The 21,831-nt window shown below is 33.9% G+C and overlaps 4 protein-coding genes across 6 annotated transcripts; all 4 read right to left on the bottom strand.

The window, feature by feature from the left end:
* Positions 1–707: 707 nt before the first annotated feature.
* On the bottom strand, positions 708–2,825 carry LOC133831759 (uncharacterized). 3 transcript variants are annotated; one of them, XM_062262165.1, is made up of 4 exons: positions 2,282–2,825; positions 1,717–2,169; positions 1,111–1,360; positions 708–1,014 (listed from the first exon to the last, which is right to left on the bottom strand). In XM_062262165.1, exons 2-4 carry the CDS (start codon positions 2,152–2,154, stop codon positions 935–937), a joined length of 768 nt encoding a protein of 255 aa, XP_062118149.1. In that variant the 5' UTR covers positions 2,155–2,169; positions 2,282–2,825; the 3' UTR covers positions 708–934. The 3 variants fall into 3 exon arrangements, with proteins under 3 accessions (XP_062118149.1, XP_062118150.1, XP_062118148.1); XM_062262166.1 differs by having other exon boundaries at positions 708–1,019; positions 2,282–2,824; XM_062262164.1 differs by having other exon boundaries at positions 708–1,360; positions 2,282–2,824.
* A 371-nt stretch (positions 2,826–3,196) lies between these two features.
* Positions 3,197–3,827, bottom strand: LOC133831760 (probable histone H2B.3). Its single transcript, XM_062262167.1, has one exon. The coding sequence runs from the start codon at positions 3,722–3,724 to the stop codon at positions 3,317–3,319; it is 408 nt and encodes a 135-aa protein (XP_062118151.1). The 5' UTR covers positions 3,725–3,827; the 3' UTR covers positions 3,197–3,316.
* A 3,522-nt stretch (positions 3,828–7,349) lies between these two features.
* Positions 7,350–9,506, bottom strand: LOC133831758 (uncharacterized). The gene is made up of 2 exons (XM_062262163.1): positions 8,823–9,506; positions 7,350–7,696 (listed from the first exon to the last, which is right to left on the bottom strand). Exons 1-2 carry the CDS (start codon positions 9,434–9,436, stop codon positions 7,690–7,692), a joined length of 621 nt encoding a protein of 206 aa, XP_062118147.1. The 5' UTR covers positions 9,437–9,506; the 3' UTR covers positions 7,350–7,689.
* A 2,096-nt stretch (positions 9,507–11,602) lies between these two features.
* LOC133831757 (soluble inorganic pyrophosphatase 4) lies at positions 11,603–13,971 on the bottom strand. The gene is made up of 9 exons (XM_062262162.1): positions 13,587–13,971; positions 13,218–13,404; positions 13,087–13,115; positions 12,926–12,991; positions 12,708–12,815; positions 12,542–12,607; positions 12,328–12,448; positions 12,121–12,202; positions 11,603–12,028 (listed from the first exon to the last, which is right to left on the bottom strand). The coding sequence occupies exons 2-9, from the start codon at positions 13,351–13,353 to the stop codon at positions 11,986–11,988; spliced, it is 651 nt and encodes a 216-aa protein (XP_062118146.1). The 5' UTR covers positions 13,354–13,404; positions 13,587–13,971; the 3' UTR covers positions 11,603–11,985.
* Positions 13,972–21,831: the final 7,860 nt, after the last annotated feature.

Genomic DNA, 21,831 nt, shown 5'->3' with positions numbered 1-21,831 from the left:
ATGAGAATTTACTTATTTGGTACCTTATGTTTTGTAATTTTTATAAAGTATCATTTTGGTACCCTCTTTTTTCAATAATGCGTATTTTAAAATTATACATATTTGATACCCTAGACTCAAATTTGATAGATTAAATTTTATCAATATAATCAACAGTCATATATAATTAAGTAATTAAATTTAAATTTAAAACTTACATAATTGACAGTAGTTTAATTAAATTGGTAAAATTTTATTAATTAAATTTGAGTTTAGAGTACTAAATATGTAAATCATTATTGAAAACAGAAGATACTTTGCAAAAATACAAAGTACCAAATAATTATCTACCCAATAATAATTAATAAAACATGACATAAAAGAATGTACATATTTATATAATTTTTAAATATATACAAAGTTATTTTAGAATAATAAATTAAAAAGTAATTTAATATGTACATATAGAAAAATATAATTAGTATTAAGACAATTAAAGTTGGGGGCAAAAACATAACTACATGGAGGGGTTTTAGTGTATTAGGAGGTGATGCCTAGCTTAGGAGGGGTACTCAGGTACAACCCTCTTCACTCCCCATGACCGCCTAACTTGTTCTACTCTACTTGGATCTCTTTATATGTCCACAAGAGATTTTTTACAAATATTTTACCCCAAATATTTTTTACATAATATTATCCATTCAAAGAAACAAAAATCACTTACCAACTGATCACACAACACCACACCACAATGTTTATTGTTTACTAAATGCACAATCAACCAAAAGCCACGCCTGGTAAAATCAAAATGCCACAACAACAACATTAACATATCACATGGTTCATGTTCTTTCACAGACACTGATCGATCAACAACAAAAAAAGAAATCCAAGTTCTCTTCAAAACAACCAAGAATTATTTATACACAGATGTGGATGGACGTGCCTGACTCACTCACAAGGCCTCTGCAACTGGATAGTGCATCTTGGTATGCGAATTCTTCAAAAAGGAAGTCCCACAATTGGACTTCGAGTCTAGGCTACCAACGGTAAAATCATCGTTAGGATCCACCAGCCTATCACGAGTATCAATTGATTTACTATAACCACTAGAATTTCCAGAAGATTTACCGCGTTGTTTCTTGTCTTTGCCACTGCTCCCTCGAGAAGAATTTCCCTTCTGCCCTTTTTTCCCGTTCTTCCAGTTCTTCTTGTTATTCTTAGACTTGTGCTGTTGTTTCTTGCTTCCTGTGAAAGTGTGCGACAAGGACGTCGGAATTGGATCATACACGTCGGGGGCCCATGACACGCTTAGTTTCATCACTGATGCGCCTCGTTTCTCACGGCTACCTTTCATGGCGGATACAGGTTTCAAAGGGGTCTGCCATATCAAAAATAAGGAAACTAATCCGTGAACATAGACACTAAAAAGTATTTTCAATCATCTTAAGCATTTAACATGGATTTCTAGGGGTATTCTCATTACACAGCAGTTCAATCAACTTCATAATGAATATAAAGCCACAAACTTCCTTAAATTTTGACAATGCAAGCGAATCAACAATGAAAAGGGGATATGAATATGATATCAAGTCAAGACCAAACTGAGAAGAAATTCAAACTCATTCTCTCATGGTGACTCAATTAAAGTAACTCGATTATGAAAATAAAGCCACAACATTCGTAGAAATTCAAACACAATCTCAAGGTATGTTAACTCAATTAAAGCATACTCACTGGCAAAGATTTTGACCGAGAGTAGGCACTAAGAGAAGGGCCCTCAGAGAAAGGTCCTTTCGTTGAAGTTCCGAGCTCGCCATCCTCTCTATCCGGGACTGGTAAGGATAAACATTTGCTCAGTGACTTCTGAGAGGGTTTTGCATACTCTATCTCATGTCCTTCACAACCATGTCTCTCTTTGACATTACTGACATCATCATCATCCCCATTAGAAGAATCATTGTCATGTTCCAACTGTTCCTCTTCTTCCTTCACATGTAAAGTCAGGGAAATGGCAGTGTCAAGTTCATTCACCAAATCATCAAGCTCATTAGCCAAATCATCGACACTGTCAAATTCAGGGTAGTAATTTTCCTTGATAGATGATGGCAGACTTCCAAAGCTGCTTACATCTTGACACCACTCCGACTTATCAGAACAAGAGCTAACTTCCATCTACAGACACAGACTCTACCAAGTACAAGCAAAGACAACAACTTAGAAAACCCATCAATCTAAGAGCATCAATTGCACATCATGAATCATAATAACACAAATCAAATCAATGAATTAAAAATAAAACCTGAAAATGGTATTGATGCGCGATCCAAGCTTTGTATTATCCGTCGATCACAAGTTTCCGATTTGCCGTTGACAAAGACCAAAAATGAAACGAAACCCAGAAAGCCCAAAAAAAATCTAGAAGAGAGAAATCAAAATAGAGAAAAACCTAATATTAACTAAGATTACCGCGACGATCGCTTTTTTCAAGATGTTTCAGACGATGAGTACAAGAGCCACCATGGAAAGAAGTGACGCAAGGAAGCAAAGGACGTTGAATGGGCACCGAAGGCATTATACGATGCTCTTCGAAACCCTGTTTCCCTTAAACCCTAAAATTTCTACAGATTCACAAACAAACCGGAAAGCCGCCTTTATAGTTTCTCACAGCGAAATTAGATAGAGCTAGAGAACAATAATAAGAGAATCAGAGCTCCGTATCAATGTAGAATCATTCTAAAGATTGAATAAGAAGAGAGAGAGAGAAAGAGAACTGATACGAAGGAGAACGAGGAGGAGGAAGATGAGGTTAAGGAATGGGAATGACTCAAGAATTTGGATTTGGATAATTGAGTCAATGACCCCATCTATAATGGCGGTTTCTGATCTCATCGAAGCCGTACACGTGTCCATTGACTAGACTTGGCATGGGCCTCAATGGGCTTTCTCGCTTAAATATCTAACAAAATGGGCCCATTTTGAAACTTATCGAAAACTAACCATTTGGCAACTTACAAGACTACAAACATTTCGTTCAGTCATAATTTTGTGTCCTTTTTTTCAAAATTCGCATTATGCCTCAATCTTCTTCTTGTTCATAATTTGGACTTTTCTACTAAATTAATGTCAATATTCTGTGCATATTTTTTCCACCAAATTTTATTAACTTTATGATAAAAGTGAAATGTGATAAATAAACTGAAAAATACCAAAGCGATGAACCATAAATCTGATAATCTCATTCATTAATACCACTCAATTTATAAACAATCAATCCAAAACATCATCATCATCATCATCATAATCAAGATCCCCAAAACGAAAGAAGAAAAATCAATCAAGAGCTGGTGAACTTGGTGACGGCCTTGGTGCCCTCGGAGACGGCGTGCTTGGCCAACTCGCCTGGAAGAACCAATCGAACGGCGGTCTGGATCTCCCGAGAGGTAATGGTGGGCTTCTTGTTGTACCTAGCAAGACGAGACGATTCCTGAGCAAGCTTCTCGAAAATGTCGTTGATGAAACTGTTCATGATCCCCATTGCCTTGCCGGATATCCCAATGTCGGGGTGAACCTGCTTCAGGACCTTGAATAGGTATATCTTGTAAGTCTCCATGCTCTTCTTCATTTTCTTCTTCTTCTTGTCACTGCCTCCTTCCTTCGCGATCTTCTTCTCCACCTTCGCCGACTTCTCCGCTACGGGCTTCTTCTCCGCCGCGGGCCTCTTCTCGCCTTTCGTTGGTGCCATCGCTGATTGGTTTTAGGGTTTTCGGTAGAATCGAATCGGAGAAGAGAAAGAAAAGAGAGTGAATTCGGGAATGAAGGAATGAATGTATGGTGAAATCAGAGTGGGGAAAGAAACTCTTTATATAGGACCAAGACGTATTCTGATTGGACAGGTACTTTGTCGCGGATCACTGACGTGGCAAATGTCTAGTCCGTTGGATTGAATTGAGCGGCTGCGATTTCACCACTGATAGTAGTCTGGCTTGGCTTGGATTGAATTTGTGGATGAAGGTACCCGGATTGGGTTACATTAAATGAATCCTTAATATAATTTCACAGATTAAATTATAATGCATTAACCCTTTCTTTCTTTTATTTCTTTATATACCTCACAAAATTTATGAAATTAGTTATTTTCAAACATTAAATAATTATACATTTTAAAAAATAATATTTATTAAATAATAATAATAATAATAAAACATACCCATTATGAAATATTTTGACTTTTCTATATCTTGTAAACACATTTTCAAATCCATCACCATAATGTTAGTTTTTCTTTTATTTTACATTATATCATAAGTCATATTTTCAATACATCATTTAAATATTAATTTTTATTCATTAAAATACTAAAAAAACAATATAAAACAAAATTTAATTTTTTATTCATTAAAATACTAAAAGAAAAAAAAACAATATAATTAATATATAAAGAAAAAGAAAAAAAATAATAAAATAATATTAACTCAATGAATAATTGTTATTGTCTCTACATATGTAATAATATTATTCATTAAGAGCACTCATAATAAATACTATTTTTTACCCTTCAAAATACCTTACCAAAGCACTATTTTAATTTTTACTTTACATTATACATCAACTTCTATATTTTTTTTTCTCTATATCCTTTAAATATTATATTTTTAATATATTCTATTCATTTTAAATATTTTCTTTAACTCTTAACAATTAATATCATTATATTTTTAATATTTATAATATTAGTCTATATTCTCTCCAACTATTAATATTGTAATTGTTATCCCCGTCTCTCCCCAAGAGTACGAATCCATACACTAAGTTTATGGGCCGCCTTCCAGGGAGTTAAAGCCCGGATCAGTCGCAGTAGACAGAGAGAGAACGAACATTGACAGCCCAAGTCTCGATAAGGCCCAAAGGGTATCCCAGAATATAAGCCTGGACCATCGTCTTGGTGTGTTGCATACTCCCGGGACCGCGTCCTGGGATGTTTCCCGAGATACAGCAGAAGAGGTCGTGGCTCCCAAGTTTGAGATTAGTCTGGGATCGTCGTGGATGAACCCGGGTCCTGGTAAACGAACTGGGACCCTAGTAAATGAAGATGGATGTTGGTGAACGAACCTAGATCGGATGGGTGAGTTCGGCGTGATAAAGTGTCCCTGATTCTGACATCATCACAAGAAGTGTGGAGCTATGTCCCCATAATTAACCTGCAAAGGAAGTTACATCGAGAATGTACGCCGTCGGTTCAGAACTGTACTGCCACTACACTGACAGATCATGTCCCTCGCATCTTCTTCGTAGCCCACGACACCCAGACTGGAACAACAATTTGTTGTGAGTCTTATAGCGTGGTTATATTTGGGCTGGCCCAATGGGCCCTGGTTAATATATGTTTTATACTTCAATCATTTGTATTAAGCTTCCATTAGAGAACAAATAATAATTATTCCCTTATTGGACCCGGATTAGTCTGGCCCAAGCCCAGTGCACTCGTTTGCCTATAAATATGAACAATGGTGCACAGGAGAAAATGATGATTTTTCTTTGAGAAGCACATACTCTGCTCAAATTCAGAGAGACTTCATTGCTTAAGTTCTATAAAAGCTCTAATACAATTGACTTGTGGACTAAGGCTCTTTAATGCCCGAACCACGTAAACTTCCTTGTGTGATCATCTATATTTTTTACTTTCTAAGTTCTTTTATCTTTTATAATTCTAGTTTCCGAAAAAACTCGGTAAACAGTAATATTATTATAATATAAATTATTTATATATTACTGTAAGTAATCAGTAATCAAATTAAATTAAAAAATAATAATATATTTAAATTTATTTTTTAATATGTATATTTCTCTATATGAAAAATATATATGTAATATATTTATATATGATAAATTGGTGAAAATGACTTATTTTTTTAAGTGACTTTAGACTCTGACCTCTAACCTACTTTTGATAATTTTTTGCAAAATGACAACTGTCTAAAATTCGACCAGCTGTCTAAAATTTTCAATCAGCTGTTTGAATGTTTTGGCCACCTGTCTAAATTTTCGACTAGTTGTCTAAATTATGAGAGGTCATTTTGCAAAGAATTATTAAAATTAGGCTAGAGTGCAAAATGACTTTAAAAAATATGTCATTTTGCCAAATGACCTTTTATATATATCCAAATATATGGAGAGAGATAAAGAAAGAAAGAGAGCGAGTGAGTGAATAATAAATATGTTATTTATATATATATATATGGTGAAATAAAGAAAAAAATATTAAAATATTTTTGAAGAAGCCTAAAGTTTAGCTATATATGGAGATGCACTATTCATGAGGTAATATATTAAGGTATTATAGCTCATCCTATGGAGATGCATTTTAAGAGTTTTGAGCTATATTTTAGCTAAGTAACTATTATAATTTTTTCATTCACGTGCACTAAGGTAAAATATATTAAAATAACTCAAATTTAGCGAAATTAGCTACTTTCCGAGTGCTCTTAGTTTCCATAGCCTAATTCTTTTTGTATCCTCCATTTTGATGAAAAAAAAACAATTATTATACATTAATGAGTTCACGATTTCTTTTTTCCATTTAGACTGATTAATCTTCATTATTCAAATTTAATTATAGCATAAAATGTTTTTTATTGATCTTACGGGATGTAATAAGAAATAATTTATAAAAAATTTACTAAATGAGTTCGTTAAAAAAATTAGGAGATGGGCAGAGTTTTTTTTTTAAAAAAATCAAAACTTTGAGAAGACTACAATTTCATGGTGAACAACATAACGTTTGGTTACATTTCCATTATTTTCGTACTTGTTTTGTTCTCCTAACTAGAAAAATGATGTATTCAACAATGGATTCAATTGAAATTCTAAATAAAAATAACAATATTCACTCTTCCTCTAAAATCCATACCAGCTTAGTTGTATCTTGTACTATGAACACCACATGAAATTAACAAGACATCAGTCAAAAAAATCCTCAATAAGTGTTAGATATTCAAGATTTGAACTTTAAAGTCGTAAGTATAAAAGAAAAATAACATAGATAAAGAGAAACTGTTGAAAATGACATTTTTTTTTTTAAGTGATTTTGCACTCTTGACCAATTTTGATCTTTTTTTTTTTTTTGCAAAATAACTTCGGTCTAAAATTTTCGACCAACTGTTTGAATCTTTCAACAATCTATCTAAATTATGAGAAAACATTTTGTAAAAAATTATTAAAACTAGGATAGAGTGCAAAATGACTTTAAAAAATGTCAATTTGTCAAATGACTCGTAGATAAATCATGTGGAGAGAAGAGAAAGAGATAAATCATGTGGAGAGAAGAGAGAGAAAAAACTTGGTTTAAATCCAATAGAGAATAGGAGGCCTTGGTTTCTAATCACTTTCACAATTCATTCACTTTTATTCTGTTTTCATAAACAAAAGAAATATTATAAAGTTAAACCCCTCCATTCAAAGTTCATTTAAGCAACTTTTTTTTTTTCAAGTTTATGATTATGGCTTTGCAACAATCAATGAAAGAGAAATAAATGGCTTTGACATATAGCAACTAATGGGAAAATATTATGACCAAACACTTGGCCCAAAGTGCATCATTACATGAGTTGAGATGAGGATCCACATTTCCACTCATAAAACTACTGAAAGCTCCCTTCGCAAACTGAAGCTACTCATCACACTCACTCCTCTCCAGTCCTGTCCTCTGAACTAAACCCTGCAAGAAGAAACAAAGTAACTATTATAACAACAAACCCCTTCTACCTTATCATCTTACAATTTAAGCTCAATCATTAAAAACAAGACCAAGATCAAGATCAAACTTTGAAATGAATTTAAGATATGTCCAAGTCCTATTACAATTCATTAGCCTTGTGCTCTAGAGCAACATAACACAACAGACACGACCCTTGTAACTAGATTCAACACAGCAAACACAAGCAACCCCAAACTAGATCAAAATAGGAAGAGAAAGTTGACATTAATCCAACATGTTGAGATGAGTATTGGTGTATTGTCAATAGGTCCAGGCCAGGCCATACACATGATCATAAAACCAAAACTGCAATGCAATCATTTGATACTTCCAAGCATAAGTGAATGAACTTTTTCATTGCTAAGGATAACTATGTCTTTGTTAAGACTCACGGGGTTCCAACTCAAAATCAGCAGAGTAACCATGATCTTATAACTGGGTAACATCCTTACATCTACTCACTGTGGTACTTCATTCATTCAAGTTTTCATTACACATTCCCAATTTCAAATACATCTCTCTCTGATTGTCAATTTTATTCATCAAAAATCACCACCATCAATCCTAAACTTATGTTGAATATCTCTTGAGTATACACTATTCTATATTAGCAACAAACCAAACCTGTGTACTCACTGTGGTACATCATTCATTCAAGTTTTCATTACACATTCAAAATTCCAAATACATCTCTCTCTGAGTGCCAATGTTATTCATCAAAAATCACCACCATCAATCCTAAACTTATGTTGAATATCTCTTGAGTATACACTATTCTATATTAGCAACAAACCAAACCTGTGTACTCACTGTGGTACATCATTCATTCAAATTTTCATTACACATTCAAAATTTCAAATACATCTCTCTCTGAGTGCCAATGTTATTCATCAAAAATCACCACCATCAATCCTAAACTCATGTTGAATATCTCTTGAGTATACACTATTCTATATTAGCAACAAACCAAACTTGTGTATAAAATCACATCAAAGTAAAACAGTGTATCTGAAACTCTATTTACTTCAACTCACAAAGCCAAGGAATGTAAACAAATGCATAAGTTCAAGAGTTGTTTTAAACAAACCTTGAAGAGTCAGCATTCATGTTCCGATGAAGGATTCGACCCTGACCAACCCCACCATCGTCGATCAATTCCCTAAGCCCCAAATTGACCACTTTCTCCTCCTCCTCTTCAGGCTCCACTTCTTCTCCCTCTTCCTTCCGCTTATTCTTCCCCTGAAGTCTCTCAAAGTAATTCCCGTATATGTACTCAGGGGTATAGCCGTTATCCTCATCGAAGAGCATGATGTGGCCGTGCCACTCCCACACCCGATACTCGGAGTCCTTTTCCTGGTGAAAGCCGACGCAGACGTGGTTGTCGGCGATGGTGACGGCCTGGCCTGAATTGGGCTTGAGTTGGTCTGTCTTTCCGGTGAGGATGAGGCGAATTATCTCCTTCTCGAGCTTGGATTCTTCTTTGGCGAGCTGGGTTTTGGAGCTGTCGTCATCGTCGTAGTCCTCGTCGGAGAAATTGGCGGATTCGAAGAGAAGCTCTTCGAGGGATGGAGATTGAGATTGGGATTGGGATTGAGAGAGCGAAAACAAAGGGTTATTGGGTGGTCGAAGCCGGAGCCTCCCCATGAGACTCTGGAGGAGTAGGTTGTCTAAGTTGCTGCCGTTGTTGTTGAAGGAACCCATGTTTGCACACACAGAGAATAAGGGTTTTAGGAAGAAGACAGGGTTTTGGGAAATATATACAAGTGAATTGGGAATGAAGAAGGGTCATACAATACAATAATTAAAAATAGATATTTTAAAGTTTAATACATTCAATTTTTTTTACCTTTCTTATTTTGCTTAAAATTCTGATAAAAAATGCCAAAATAAATTTGTTTCCTTTTTTATTGGAGTTACTATTGGTGCAATTACAATTTAGAAACTACTAATAAATGGAAATACGAAGATTTTTTTCGTGATTAGTACTTTAAAGAGACCTAATCTACGTCTCGATATTATTTTCCTTAAGAATTTGCAAAATTCAAGTTGTTATAGGATTTGCAATTTGGCAGCATTTTTGCATACTCAAGTTGGTTTGTTTTTATAACGAGACTCCGACCCTAAATATAGGCAGGTGTGAGTGCTTAGGACTCGTTAATTAGAGCTAATTACATTATTTTTTATAATCACAAAGGAAATACAAAGTTAACATGGAGTAGTGTAACCAATTACAATTCACTCGAGTACTTGCCATGGTAAATAAAATTGATAGTGCAACCGATTACTACCACATTATTAAAATATTCAAAATTGTTTTACAGTGTAATCGATTATTATTTAACATGAAACTAATCCAAGAATCATCCAAAACATACATATGCTTAGTGAGTGTAACTCATGCATCATCATAAGCAGCACCACTAGTGAAAGACAACCCCATCGCTTCATATTTGTATGTACATATAAAACAATATAATAGCAACAATAATACATATATATTTGTAATGTTCGATAATCGAATAAATACATATGATGAAGAAAGATATATTGTTTTATGTATATGATTAATTATATATATTATTAACCTAAATATAAAAACAAAATACAATAATAAAAATATCCATAAAAGTAATTAAAAAATTTATACTGAAGTTTTTTACTAAGTATATGACACAAAAATGTAAACAAATAAAATATCTCATACAAAACTTTAAAAAAAAAAAAAAAAACTCCATATTTATCAAAGTTTTTCAAAATAAATCTCATGTATCGTGTAACTTCTACTTTTAATTATATGTGATTTGGTGCAAAATGACTCTTAATGATGTAATGTTGTGTGAAAGTAAGTAAATGTTCATATTACTAAATATGTCATTTAGCAAATGACTATATTATTCTAAATATTTTAATATTACGCTTTATGCATATTAGTTTCATTTAATTAATTTTATTTATTTTTTTCGTTTTTTATGGATTGTTGAATGATATATCATACCACAAAATATATATACTGAGTTGAAAAATAATATACCAACAAAATAATTAATTAAAAATGTATATACTATGCTGACAAAATTATATACTATTATTAAAATGTCTATATCATGATATAAAATTATATATTACAATTATGTATAATAAGATAGAAACTAAATATAATAAAGAAAATAATATAGCATATCACAAAAAATATATACATTAGTTGGAAAATAATATACCAACAACCCATAAAAAAACTTAAAAATCAATATAACTTTAAAATAAAAACTAATTACAAAATTAATATACACATATTACTGTATTAAAGTCATATGCTTCTAAATAAATAAATAAATTATAGAATATGACAATTTAGATTATCAACAATATAAAATGATCTATTCTCTACAATTTTAAAAATGAGTACATTAGTTTCTTGAAGCCATTGTTTTGAGCCATTTACTATAATTCTAATTATATAGTGCTTTTTCACCTCCTCCTAAATCCACATCCAATTTCAACTATGTTTGGTTCTATTTGGTTTGGTTTCTTCAATTGCTTCCAATACATAATTATTACTAATAATATCAAAGTTTAGTTATAAATTCTCATTCAAAATGGCCTTCCCTACTTTTTTGTATGGTGAATTTGAGATCTCTATAGCTTAATTCGAATATGCTTTGCTTACGAACACAACAAAACACAAAGAATAAAGAGAACTATTATGCTCTTGCTTAAGATCACAACCACTAACTCCTTTACTTTGTCTCCTTTTATATCTTTATTTCTTCTTTCTAATTGCCTATTGGATTTAATATGATCAACTTTTCCAAGTTATTATTCATCTACTTTCAGAGCAAAAAAAACACTCATACATACACAAGAAAGTTCAGAGCAGAATTATATATATTTTGTCATTGATTTCAAACGTTTGAGAAGAAAATAAAATTGACAAGAACATGAAGTGTGGAAGTGTCACAGGGAAAGACACAGTTCCAAGCACTTCCTCTTTGTCAATAAAAACTTGGTAAACAAACTGGGCAAAAATAAATTTGAAAAAAATAATAAAAAAATAAGAGCAACAGAGCATCCATTGCTATGATTCAGTACTTATATATAGGAATAGGGATTGGTCTAGTAGTTTGAGTTGTTTGTAGTATTACCAGCAAAGGTAAGATAGTGTTCTTTTTTTTCCTTTATGGTTTTTAGTTACAATGAAGTAAATGTAAAAGGACATCTCTCTCTGTCTGTCCCTGTCTGTCTTGCTCCAGCTACCGCCTCAGACTCTCGACTATGTAGTCCGCATACAGATCCCTACACAAAATCATCCCACATTACAATTCAAGACTTGTTTTTAATCTAAGAAGAAGAACATCATCATCATTATCAGCAGCATGGAAACTTACATTGAATGCTGGATTGCTTCATAGGCTGCCGAGGCTGGAAGAAAATCGTTCACTGCAACTTCCTTGTTCTCGTTCTTCTTGTCTGTTTAGTTTCATCAATGATAATATTTTGATGTCATATACAAACCCCAAAGGCATAAACTTTCTATCACCCAATAAACTCTAAACGAAAAAAAGTTAAGTAGTTGAGATCAATGCAAAGCTTACAGTCTTCAAAGAAGCGGCGGATCTCAGCCAAACGATGTGGGGGTAGCTCCTTGATGTCATTGAAGTGTCGGTACTCGGGATCATCAGCACAAACAGCAATGATCTTGTCATCTTTCTCACCCTGAGTTCATATCATACAAGCCAAGATTAAGAACAGTAATAATATTTGGTTAAAAACAACAAGAAGAACAATTGAACGAAGCCCAAAATTCACCTGATCAATCATAGGCATGAGTCCAATAGCTTTGGCCCGAAGAAAGCATCCTGGGAGCACTGGCTCCTGTCAATCAAAACATGTCAGATTGAAGCCCCAATTGCATAAGAAACATAATAATGTAGAGTTATTATAAATGGGAATGAATGAAAGAAAGGTGGGGCACCTGCATGATGATGAGAACATCGATGGGGTCATTGTCCTCGCAAAGAGTACGAGGGATGAAGCCATAGTTGTGAGGGTACACAACTGACGAGTAAAGAATACGATCAACCTACATACACAAATCAAACGTTGTTAAAAAATGAATCCATGTTTGACATAAATTATAATCATTCAAAATTGGGTTCTTACAGAAAAGAAAGAAAGAAAGAGAGAGAGTACCTTAATCAATCCAGTTTTTTTGTCAAGTTCATATTTCACTTTGCTTCCCTTTCCTATTTCAATAACCTGAATGAAATTTTGTATGTTTTTTCATAAGAGCAATGTTCAAGCAAAACACAAAAGAAGTTGAGAATATATACAAGAATGTATTGTATGCTTACACAGTTGAAGACAGTTGGAGCACCAGGTCCTGCATTTATTGAAATGACAAAGAAAAAAGGGGGGTGAGATGTTGTGATGAAAATGAAGATGATGTTAAGTAAAGTTTAAGAAGATATTGATAGATTCATACCAATCTCAAGATCATGCCAAGGGTGAGCAGCAATGGACCTCCTGCTCATGGAGGAAAGAATCCTCTCATTCAGAGGTGGGTGTCCAGTATGGGACGAAACAACTGGCTTGTGAGGTGTTTCAATGGGGGGACTCATTCTCTCTCTCTCTCTTCTCTCTTTTCTCTTTTCTCTTTTCCCTGTCTGTATCTGCTCAAATCCATTCCATATATCATCAAATCAAATCATTATATACATAGATCCATACAGAATGAGATCATTTTAGCAACAACCAGATCCATTCACACACAACAAACACAAATGCACAAAACATCAAAACAAAACCAGAATCCATGAAAGTAGCTAAAGCTAGAGCTCATCAGTGATTTTACCTGAAACCAAAAGGCGAAGAAGGTAGATCTCGATTCAATGGAGCTCAACCCTTTCTCTGATTTCAGCTCAAAAATCAAAACCAAAAGCAATGCGATGAAACGCAATGAATGAATGGCACACCTTCCCGCTTCCTTTCCTCTCTGCCATTTAAAGACCTCTCCACATTTTCATTTTCATTTTTAATTAATTAATTTTTTAAATAATGCTTCGTACGTTCCATTCCATCCAATCCAAACTCACTTCTCAAAAAAAAAAATCGCATATTCCGCGAAAAATACGAATAGAGAAAAGAGAAGGTGATTCCAGCTGTGTATCGATAGGTACACGTGTCGTACTCTGATTGGGTGTATTGGGAATGAAGCCAGAGAGAGAGAGAGAGAGAGAGAGACGGAATTCCTTTCCTCCTAACAGCCAGTCAGTGAGTCTGAGTCGTGTGGCGCAGTTGTGCTTTTTGTGCGTCGTTTCGTCGGTGAGTAGTCCCTTTTCTTTTACGTATCGCTTCGAAAAAGGAAAAATTAAATAGAATGGTGATTCAGTGCGGAGGGGCGTACAGTCCATCGGGTGAGCTCAACACGTGGCCCACTGAGATGGTTGGACATAGTAAAACGTGGAGTAAAGTAAAGCGTGTATCGAGGAGGAGAGGATTAGAATCCGAGTAAGAGCTGAGTGGGAAGAGAATACCTAATAATTAATCAACTTTTTTTTAATTAATAAAATCTACCAGTCTTGATAAACTGGATAAAAGAAGAAAAGTCCTCAAAAGAATTGTCTATTTCTTGTGTTTGATTTGTTTGGGGACGCGTTCTCCATTGATTTTGGTTTGAAGTTTGACCATTTGGGTTCATACTATTTATTTCATAAAAACTCAACGAACGAGTCACTCATTTCCAGAAGCAAAACAAAAGAGACTAGTTCCATTTCGGTCCTCCCACCGTTTACAATCAAGGATTTAAATTTTATGTCAAATTTAGCATAAAAATAAATTAATATTATATTTAGTTCAATATTTATACAAAAAAATATAAATTAACACAAAAAAAAATTAATATTTGGTACAATTTTTATGATGTGTCAAATTTGTAACATTTTTTGAAGGACAACTAGAGTCATATTTTTTATAAAATGTGATGAATATAGTATTGCACTAATTTTTTGGTACTCGATATTGGAGGTGCTCTCATAGTGTCGAGTAACACCTTAGATTAGTTTAATTTAGTATTTGTCCAATATATTATAATTAAACTAAAATATGTAGAAATTAATACTAAATTATAATTTGAGATGTCATATGGTATAAGGTATCACTGGTACCCTATAGCAATACTCTAAAAAAAATTTAGAGTAATAATATAACTTTTACACCGAAATAATACACACACATACATAACAAGTTTTTTATTTTGTGTGGTCTATCCAAACTAAATGTAATTGGTTTTAAAAAAATTGTCACATAAATATATACAATGTTTCGAAATAAAAAGTGTGCACACAAAATATGCACTATTATATTATGAGCATTATTATAAGACACTCTAAAACATGGTATATTATTGTTGTTATAATTTAGTATCGAGTCGATATTGACTTACACCAATTAATAACGATATATTATTGGGCACCATAAGGTGTTCTTTAGTATTTCTCTTGTATTATGAAGTGATCATGATAATGATTTTAAAAAAAGTTAATTTTATTATAAATAAATGTGATTGGTTAAAAAAATTGATACGAAATTGTACGTACAATTCTCATTTTTGGTACGCAAGTATAGAAGCGCATATTCCAACGTTGCTTCATTTGAAATTGCTTTGCTTAATAGTAAAGCCTCTTTTTGGTGAATGTTTTTCATTTATGGTTCTCTTCTTATATACGTATTCTATCCAAATTCCTTGAACATTTTCTGATCTCAAAAGAAGAAGGAACAATCAAATAATAAGGTGGATTCTGATTCTGATTCTGTTTTCCAAATAAAACAACAATAATAATGGCATAAAGTGGTGGAGGTATATATATATATATATATATATGGACAATTCTTTTATAGGAGCTTTATTTTAAGTCCTACTGGTAAGACTCTCAGTGTTTCTGGACCCATGAATAGTTTTCGGCGCGATTTTTTTTATGACCGTGTATATTGTAGTTATTTAGAGCATCTTGCAAATTTTTAGAAAATTCCGAATAGTTTACAGTACCGAAAACTAAGTTCAAACATGTTGTTTTCCACGCACTGAAAACTGTTCACGGATCAAGAACACTGAGAGCTCCACCAGTAGGGCTTAAAGTGAAACCCCTATAGGAGAATTCTCCTATATGTATATATATATATGACAATTTTTGTATTGGGCTTCACTTTAAGCCTTACTGGTAGGACTCTCAGTGTTCAATAATTTTGGGCACGATTTTTTTTATGACCGTATATATTGTAGTTATTTAGAGCATCGACGCGATTTTCAGAAAATTCCGAATAGTTTACTATACCGAAAACTAGGTTTAAACATGTTGTTACACGTTTGACTAATTTTTTTTTATATGCGTGAAAAACAACATGTTTAAACCTAGTTTTCGATACTGTAAATTATTTGGAATTTTCTGAAAATTTACATGATACTCTAAATAATTACAATATACACGGTCATAAAAAAATCGCGTTAAAAACTGTTTACGAGGCGATAAAATTAATAACACTGAAAATTTCACCAATAGAGCTTAAAATAAAGCACTATACGAAAAATTCCATATATATTTATATATATAAAAATAACTAGTGTTGTCATTTGTCGTGACCTAATAATAAAGTAATTTTTTTTTTTTGAAAGAATAATAAAGTAAATTAAGGTCTTTAATTCGTTGACAAATCAAAAATCCAATATATATTAGACATTAGACATATATAGTCTATTCTAGATCTACCATTTGTCACGTATTTTCCAAATACAAAAGCCAAAAAGGCAAAAAAGGGATCGTTTTGAAATATCTATTTCCTTAATTATTAATATTATTATTACATTTTCATTTATTTTTTTATTTATTTTTTGCTTGTAATATAAAATATATACGTGGGAATTGGGATATTTTAACTATTAATTGGTGAGTGGTGACATATCAAGTATGTTGTGTACCACACCAACCATATATATATTTTTATATATTATATGATTATATAATCTCATATATATATATAAATATATTATACATACGAAGGTTCCATATGGTGGTTCCTCCTTTATCTTAGATATCCCAACAGCATTGTAATGTTTTAAAATGAAATGTATAGAAAGATGGTTCACATGTAATCTAATTAATTGCCACCAACAAATATATCATCAACTATATATAATTTAATTATTATTAATCTAACAACTTAACATATAATTAAATACCATGTAATTACGAATAAGTCTTGTTTATTAAATAAATAAATAAATATTCTTTTTTGTTTTTGTATTGTGTAATTAGTGGTTACAACTCATACAATCTTATAAAGACGTTCATATAGTACCTTATTATTAGTTATTCCTTCTCTTTCTATTATATGTTGGTGTATTAATTTAATATCATCAAATTATAAAAAAAAAAAAGTGGCTACCACACATCTAGTAACGGAGCCTGACTTTGGTAAGAAATGAAGCTTTTAATAGATTTATAATTTTAGTAAATGTTTTTATGTTATTTTATTTAGTTATGTTAAAATATTTTATTTAAATATTTTTGGGTTAATGTTTAAAATTTAAATAAATTATGGGAATAGTTTTTTTAATAATCAACATTTGTTTAAGAGCTAATATAAGGTACAGTTCTACATTCCCAAAATACGAGAGAAGTGAGAAAAAGATAAAGAAAATACAGCCAAAGAACTATCGGTGGTTAACAATAATTAAAAAAAAAATCATAAGAAATTAAAAAAAATGAAAAAATGATTGGTGAGTAACTTGATAATAAATATAGGGACCTTTGCTAAGTTTATGTTTATAATTAAAAGTAAATGATAAATAAAAGTTGTGGCTTATTTTATATTGAAAAGTTTTTTTCAAAGTGTTTGAATATCAATTAAAAATGATGTTTTATAAGTAAATTAGAAATTATGAAAATTATTCTAATTTAAAAAATAACTTCTTAAAAGTCCTTCTTGAGAAACCTTCTCCCATAAGAATTTATAAATTTAAAAAAAAAAACTTTAATTGTTTTTTACTTAAACACCTCCAAAAAGACTTTTTTATTTCTATAAGCAAAAAAGGAGCTTAAAGAACTTTAGAAAGATAGAAAAATACATGAATTTTAAAATAAATAATTTATTTTATTATACATAGCCTATTATCATGTTCACACGTGAATCCTTCTAGCACATATCGAGTGTGGACCAATGCTTGCAACACTTTGTTAATATAGATATTTGCAGCAAAATCCCTCAATCTTTTCGAGTTTACGCACCAATAACCCAAACCCATATCTGAAGCTCTACACAACTCTTAACCCCTCGCCTCGACTCTGATGACGTCGAGCTCGAGATGCAGGGCGGGTCTGATTCGATGATGGGAGAGCAAAGGAGTTTGATGAAGGCTTGACCCAATGGAGGAATGCTTATTGCTGTGGAGGAGCGGATGTCGGCAAAGTAATGGTCATTGGGTTTTGTTATCCCTCAAAATTCAACAGATGGCATGGCGAATGAAAAAGCGGCACGTGACATCACAAGTCATAGAAAAAACGACAAAGTATTGAAAAAAACCGATAAACAAATATGGATAGGTCCGGGACCTATAGGGAATTCGACCGTGCCTAAACTCCATAAGGGTGGTCGGCCTAACCCTAGCCCCCTAGGGGTGGTCGACCTAACATGCTTAAGAACCCCATAGGGTGGTCGGCCAAACCTACCAAATACACTTCGTTTGATAAAGTTCACACTCGTTCAAGCTGAAATCAATAGACTTAGCACCCAAAAGATCAACAGGCCTAGCACCTGTAATGCCCCGTAATCCCTAATATGGTTTAATGGCTGGATTAGTAGGCCGGGAGGGCCATAACTGTTTAATTATGCCATTTAATGAATTTATGCATGTTTATGAGAATTATATTATAATGTGATGTTAAATGCATGCATGTGGGTCCACATTTGTTTACATGGGTATTTTGGTAATTTGGCCCGTTGAGGGCATAATTGTATATTTGTTTACATGTCAATGATATATTGTGAGGCCACATTATAATGTGGATTGGTTTGAGTTATTCGGCATGAGACGATCTTTAAATATAATTTATCGGTTTGGTCATAACAGGCTTAAGCTCGGGGTGAGTCTCAGGGTGAGTCTCGGGGTGTTTTTAATGATTAGAGCGTTACCGGGAATTATAGGTTAACGGGATATGAATTATTGGTGTTTGTGATTAGCGGGAATTGGAGAGTGTTAATTATGATTAACGGTATAGGTTGGAAAGGACAATTTTGCCCTTAGGAAGGCTTTAGAAACCTTAAGTGACCTAAGGGCATTTTGGTCATTTGGTTTGGATGTATATGAAATTTTAGTTGGCTGTAGAAAAACAGAACAAAACAGAGCCTTTACTTCTCCTTCCCGTACATCATTCCCTCTCATTTCACCTTTGGAGTTTTTGAGCCCAAATTGAGGAATCAAGCTAGGAAATCAAGGGGTTGAGTTCTTAGAGTTGGTTCAGCCATTGAAGGGGATTTAATCTCAAGTTTGAGGTGAGTGTCAGCCATAAGTTTCTAGTTTTACTCTGTTTTGGTTTAAAATTTTAGTTTGTGATTTTGTTGAGGATAGTTTGGATTAATGGAAGTTTTGATTAGAGTTTAACTTGGGTTTTGATGAGGGTTTGATTTAGATGATGTTTAGGGGTTGGATTGAGTGTTTGGAACTGGTTTGAAGGTTTGGTTTCGAGGGAAAACGCAGGGGAAGACAAGCTGGTGCTTGCTGGTTTGGGTAAAGGGTCGCGGCATGGCTATGGTGAGCCGCGGCCTACGTTGGTTTCTTGAGTAGAAATGGCTCTGTCAGAGGGATGAGCCGCGGCCCATAAGGGCATTTTTGGCCAGAAATGTGTTTTGAGCTTGGGGATTCAAGCCTTAGGCCTCGGGATCGATCCTACTACCCGGTTTAGTAGGATTCGATGTCTCGGAGGCTAGGTTTTGATTTGGGAACCTTTGCTTATCATTTTCATTGATGAATCCTATATTTTGGTTATGACCAGGTGACCGTCAAGGAATTAAAAGATTGATCATTCTCAAGGATCGTTCTTATATTAATTTTCACTCGAACCAGAGGTAAGAAAACAGTGTATGAATACAATTGCACCCTGTATATGTATAAGACATGCGTGATTGTTATTGAGGCATGTGGATTAATATATGTGGACATGGATTGCATGTTAAATGCTAGTGAATGTTGATTACTTGTATATGGCACTGACTAGTCAGGGACACTGACCTAAAGGTCAGATCGGCATAAGCATTCTAAACACAGGGCCGAATAAAGATTAGATCTAATCGATATCAGTATTGAATGGCTCTATGGCATTAATGTTGAACCGACCCTAAGGTCGATGAATTTATAAGCGCTTGGATAGTCTAAGACTAGTTACTGAGAGCCAGGGCATAGGGCCCAGGTGACTGCTTGTCACGTGGCTAGGGAACGATGTTCCATGGATATGACTCTAGAGTCATGAGGAAGGTTATGTTGGTGACTAGTCACCATGAACCTGTCCTGTTAAAGCTAGTGAAATGTTCACTTATCTATTTAGCCCTGGTGATCCTATCGTCACATGGCTAAAGGGAGCTGTCCCCATACTTGTGACTTTGGCGACTGTCACCTATCCGTTTGAACTGAAAGTCTTGAATAATTGTTACGATCATTGTTGATATTATATCATGTTATATTGTGTTTTCTTGCTGGGCATTGGCTCATGGGTGCTATGTGATGCAGGTAAAGGGAAAGAGAAGCTCACCCAACCTTGAGTGGAGAGCTTAGGTGGTGTTGTGTACATATGCGGCCGCTTGACCACCACGGCCAAGGAGTTCTCAGAGGGACTAGGGGGTTTACCCTATTTTTGTCGCTTAGGTCGACGGGGATTGTAGATTTGACACAGTAGCGACCATTTTGTACTATAAACAACCTGTAAACGTTTTGAGTGGCTCATGAGCAATTTATATACTTAATGAAATGTATCATTTCCTTTTTATTGGTTTTTCAACTTAGCATGTTAATAACACTTGGATCACGTTTTTAACCAAAGGACTCGGGTAGCGGATCAAATTTTCGGTTCACTGTTCACCACAACTGTTATGGGGTAACCAGGGCGTTACAGCACCCAAGCTCTCAAGGGTCATCGGGCCTAACACCTAAGTCTCATAGACCAACCAAGACTTGACGTTTTCCCGAAGGTTTCAATCGTGCACGACAACCACGATCCAGAGAAACGACGAGAAGACCCACGATCTCATAATCATGGGAAGGTGGACATGTTTCTCCACTCCCAATGATCGTGTACCAAACCACTATCCCTAGTCTTACTGATCATGTAACAACCCCTGTGTACTATAAATACAGGACCCAGGGCTTCATTTAAAGGGGAGAGGAGTTGTTTGGAGAGAATTTTGGATCAATCATTTGGATTAACTTCTGGGCAAACCTGTGACGAGTGAACTCTTCAGTTCATCTTTGTAATTGTCAATTGAGTGATTCAATATTTAATTCTAAGTGGATTAGGTTATTATTGTTCATCAGAACAAGACTGAACCACTATAAATTTATGTGTGTTTTGTTTAGATATTGGTACCCTGTCATATATTTACATTTACATCGTTCAAAAGATGTCGTATATCGTACATACGACCGTTGACCAATTTCACAGGTCAACAAGATTCATATTTGTTCATCACATTGGGTCCGTCTGCGTTTGATGGGTTTGTTTCGGAAGCTGGATGGACAACTGCAATGGATGGTGGCGCTCAACGGAGGCACTCTGCAGATCTAGGTTTCTAGCTCGGATTGAAGGCGACACCAACTATGATTCGAGTCAAATGAAGGACAAAGAACAAGCACTAACGGCGGTAGACGATTCTACAGATCTAGGTCTCTTCATTTCCCCACTTTCATGTTCTTCTTCTTCTTCTTCTTTGATTTGTTCCTAGGAGGTTCGTCGCATGGTGTTTGCAAGCTATCTTCATCGTGGGTTTTTTTATGGGTTTCTATTTATTGGAATATGAGAAAATGATAGGATATGGGATTGCATGGATTGATTTTG

The sequence above is a fragment of the Humulus lupulus genome, chromosome 4, assembly GCF_963169125.1.
Source record: "Humulus lupulus chromosome 4, drHumLupu1.1, whole genome shotgun sequence".
Classification (NCBI taxonomy): domain Eukaryota; kingdom Viridiplantae; phylum Streptophyta; class Magnoliopsida; order Rosales; family Cannabaceae; genus Humulus; species Humulus lupulus.
The sequence above is the reverse complement of the archived record's forward strand: the minus strand, read 5'-3'. Positions and strand labels throughout refer to the sequence as shown.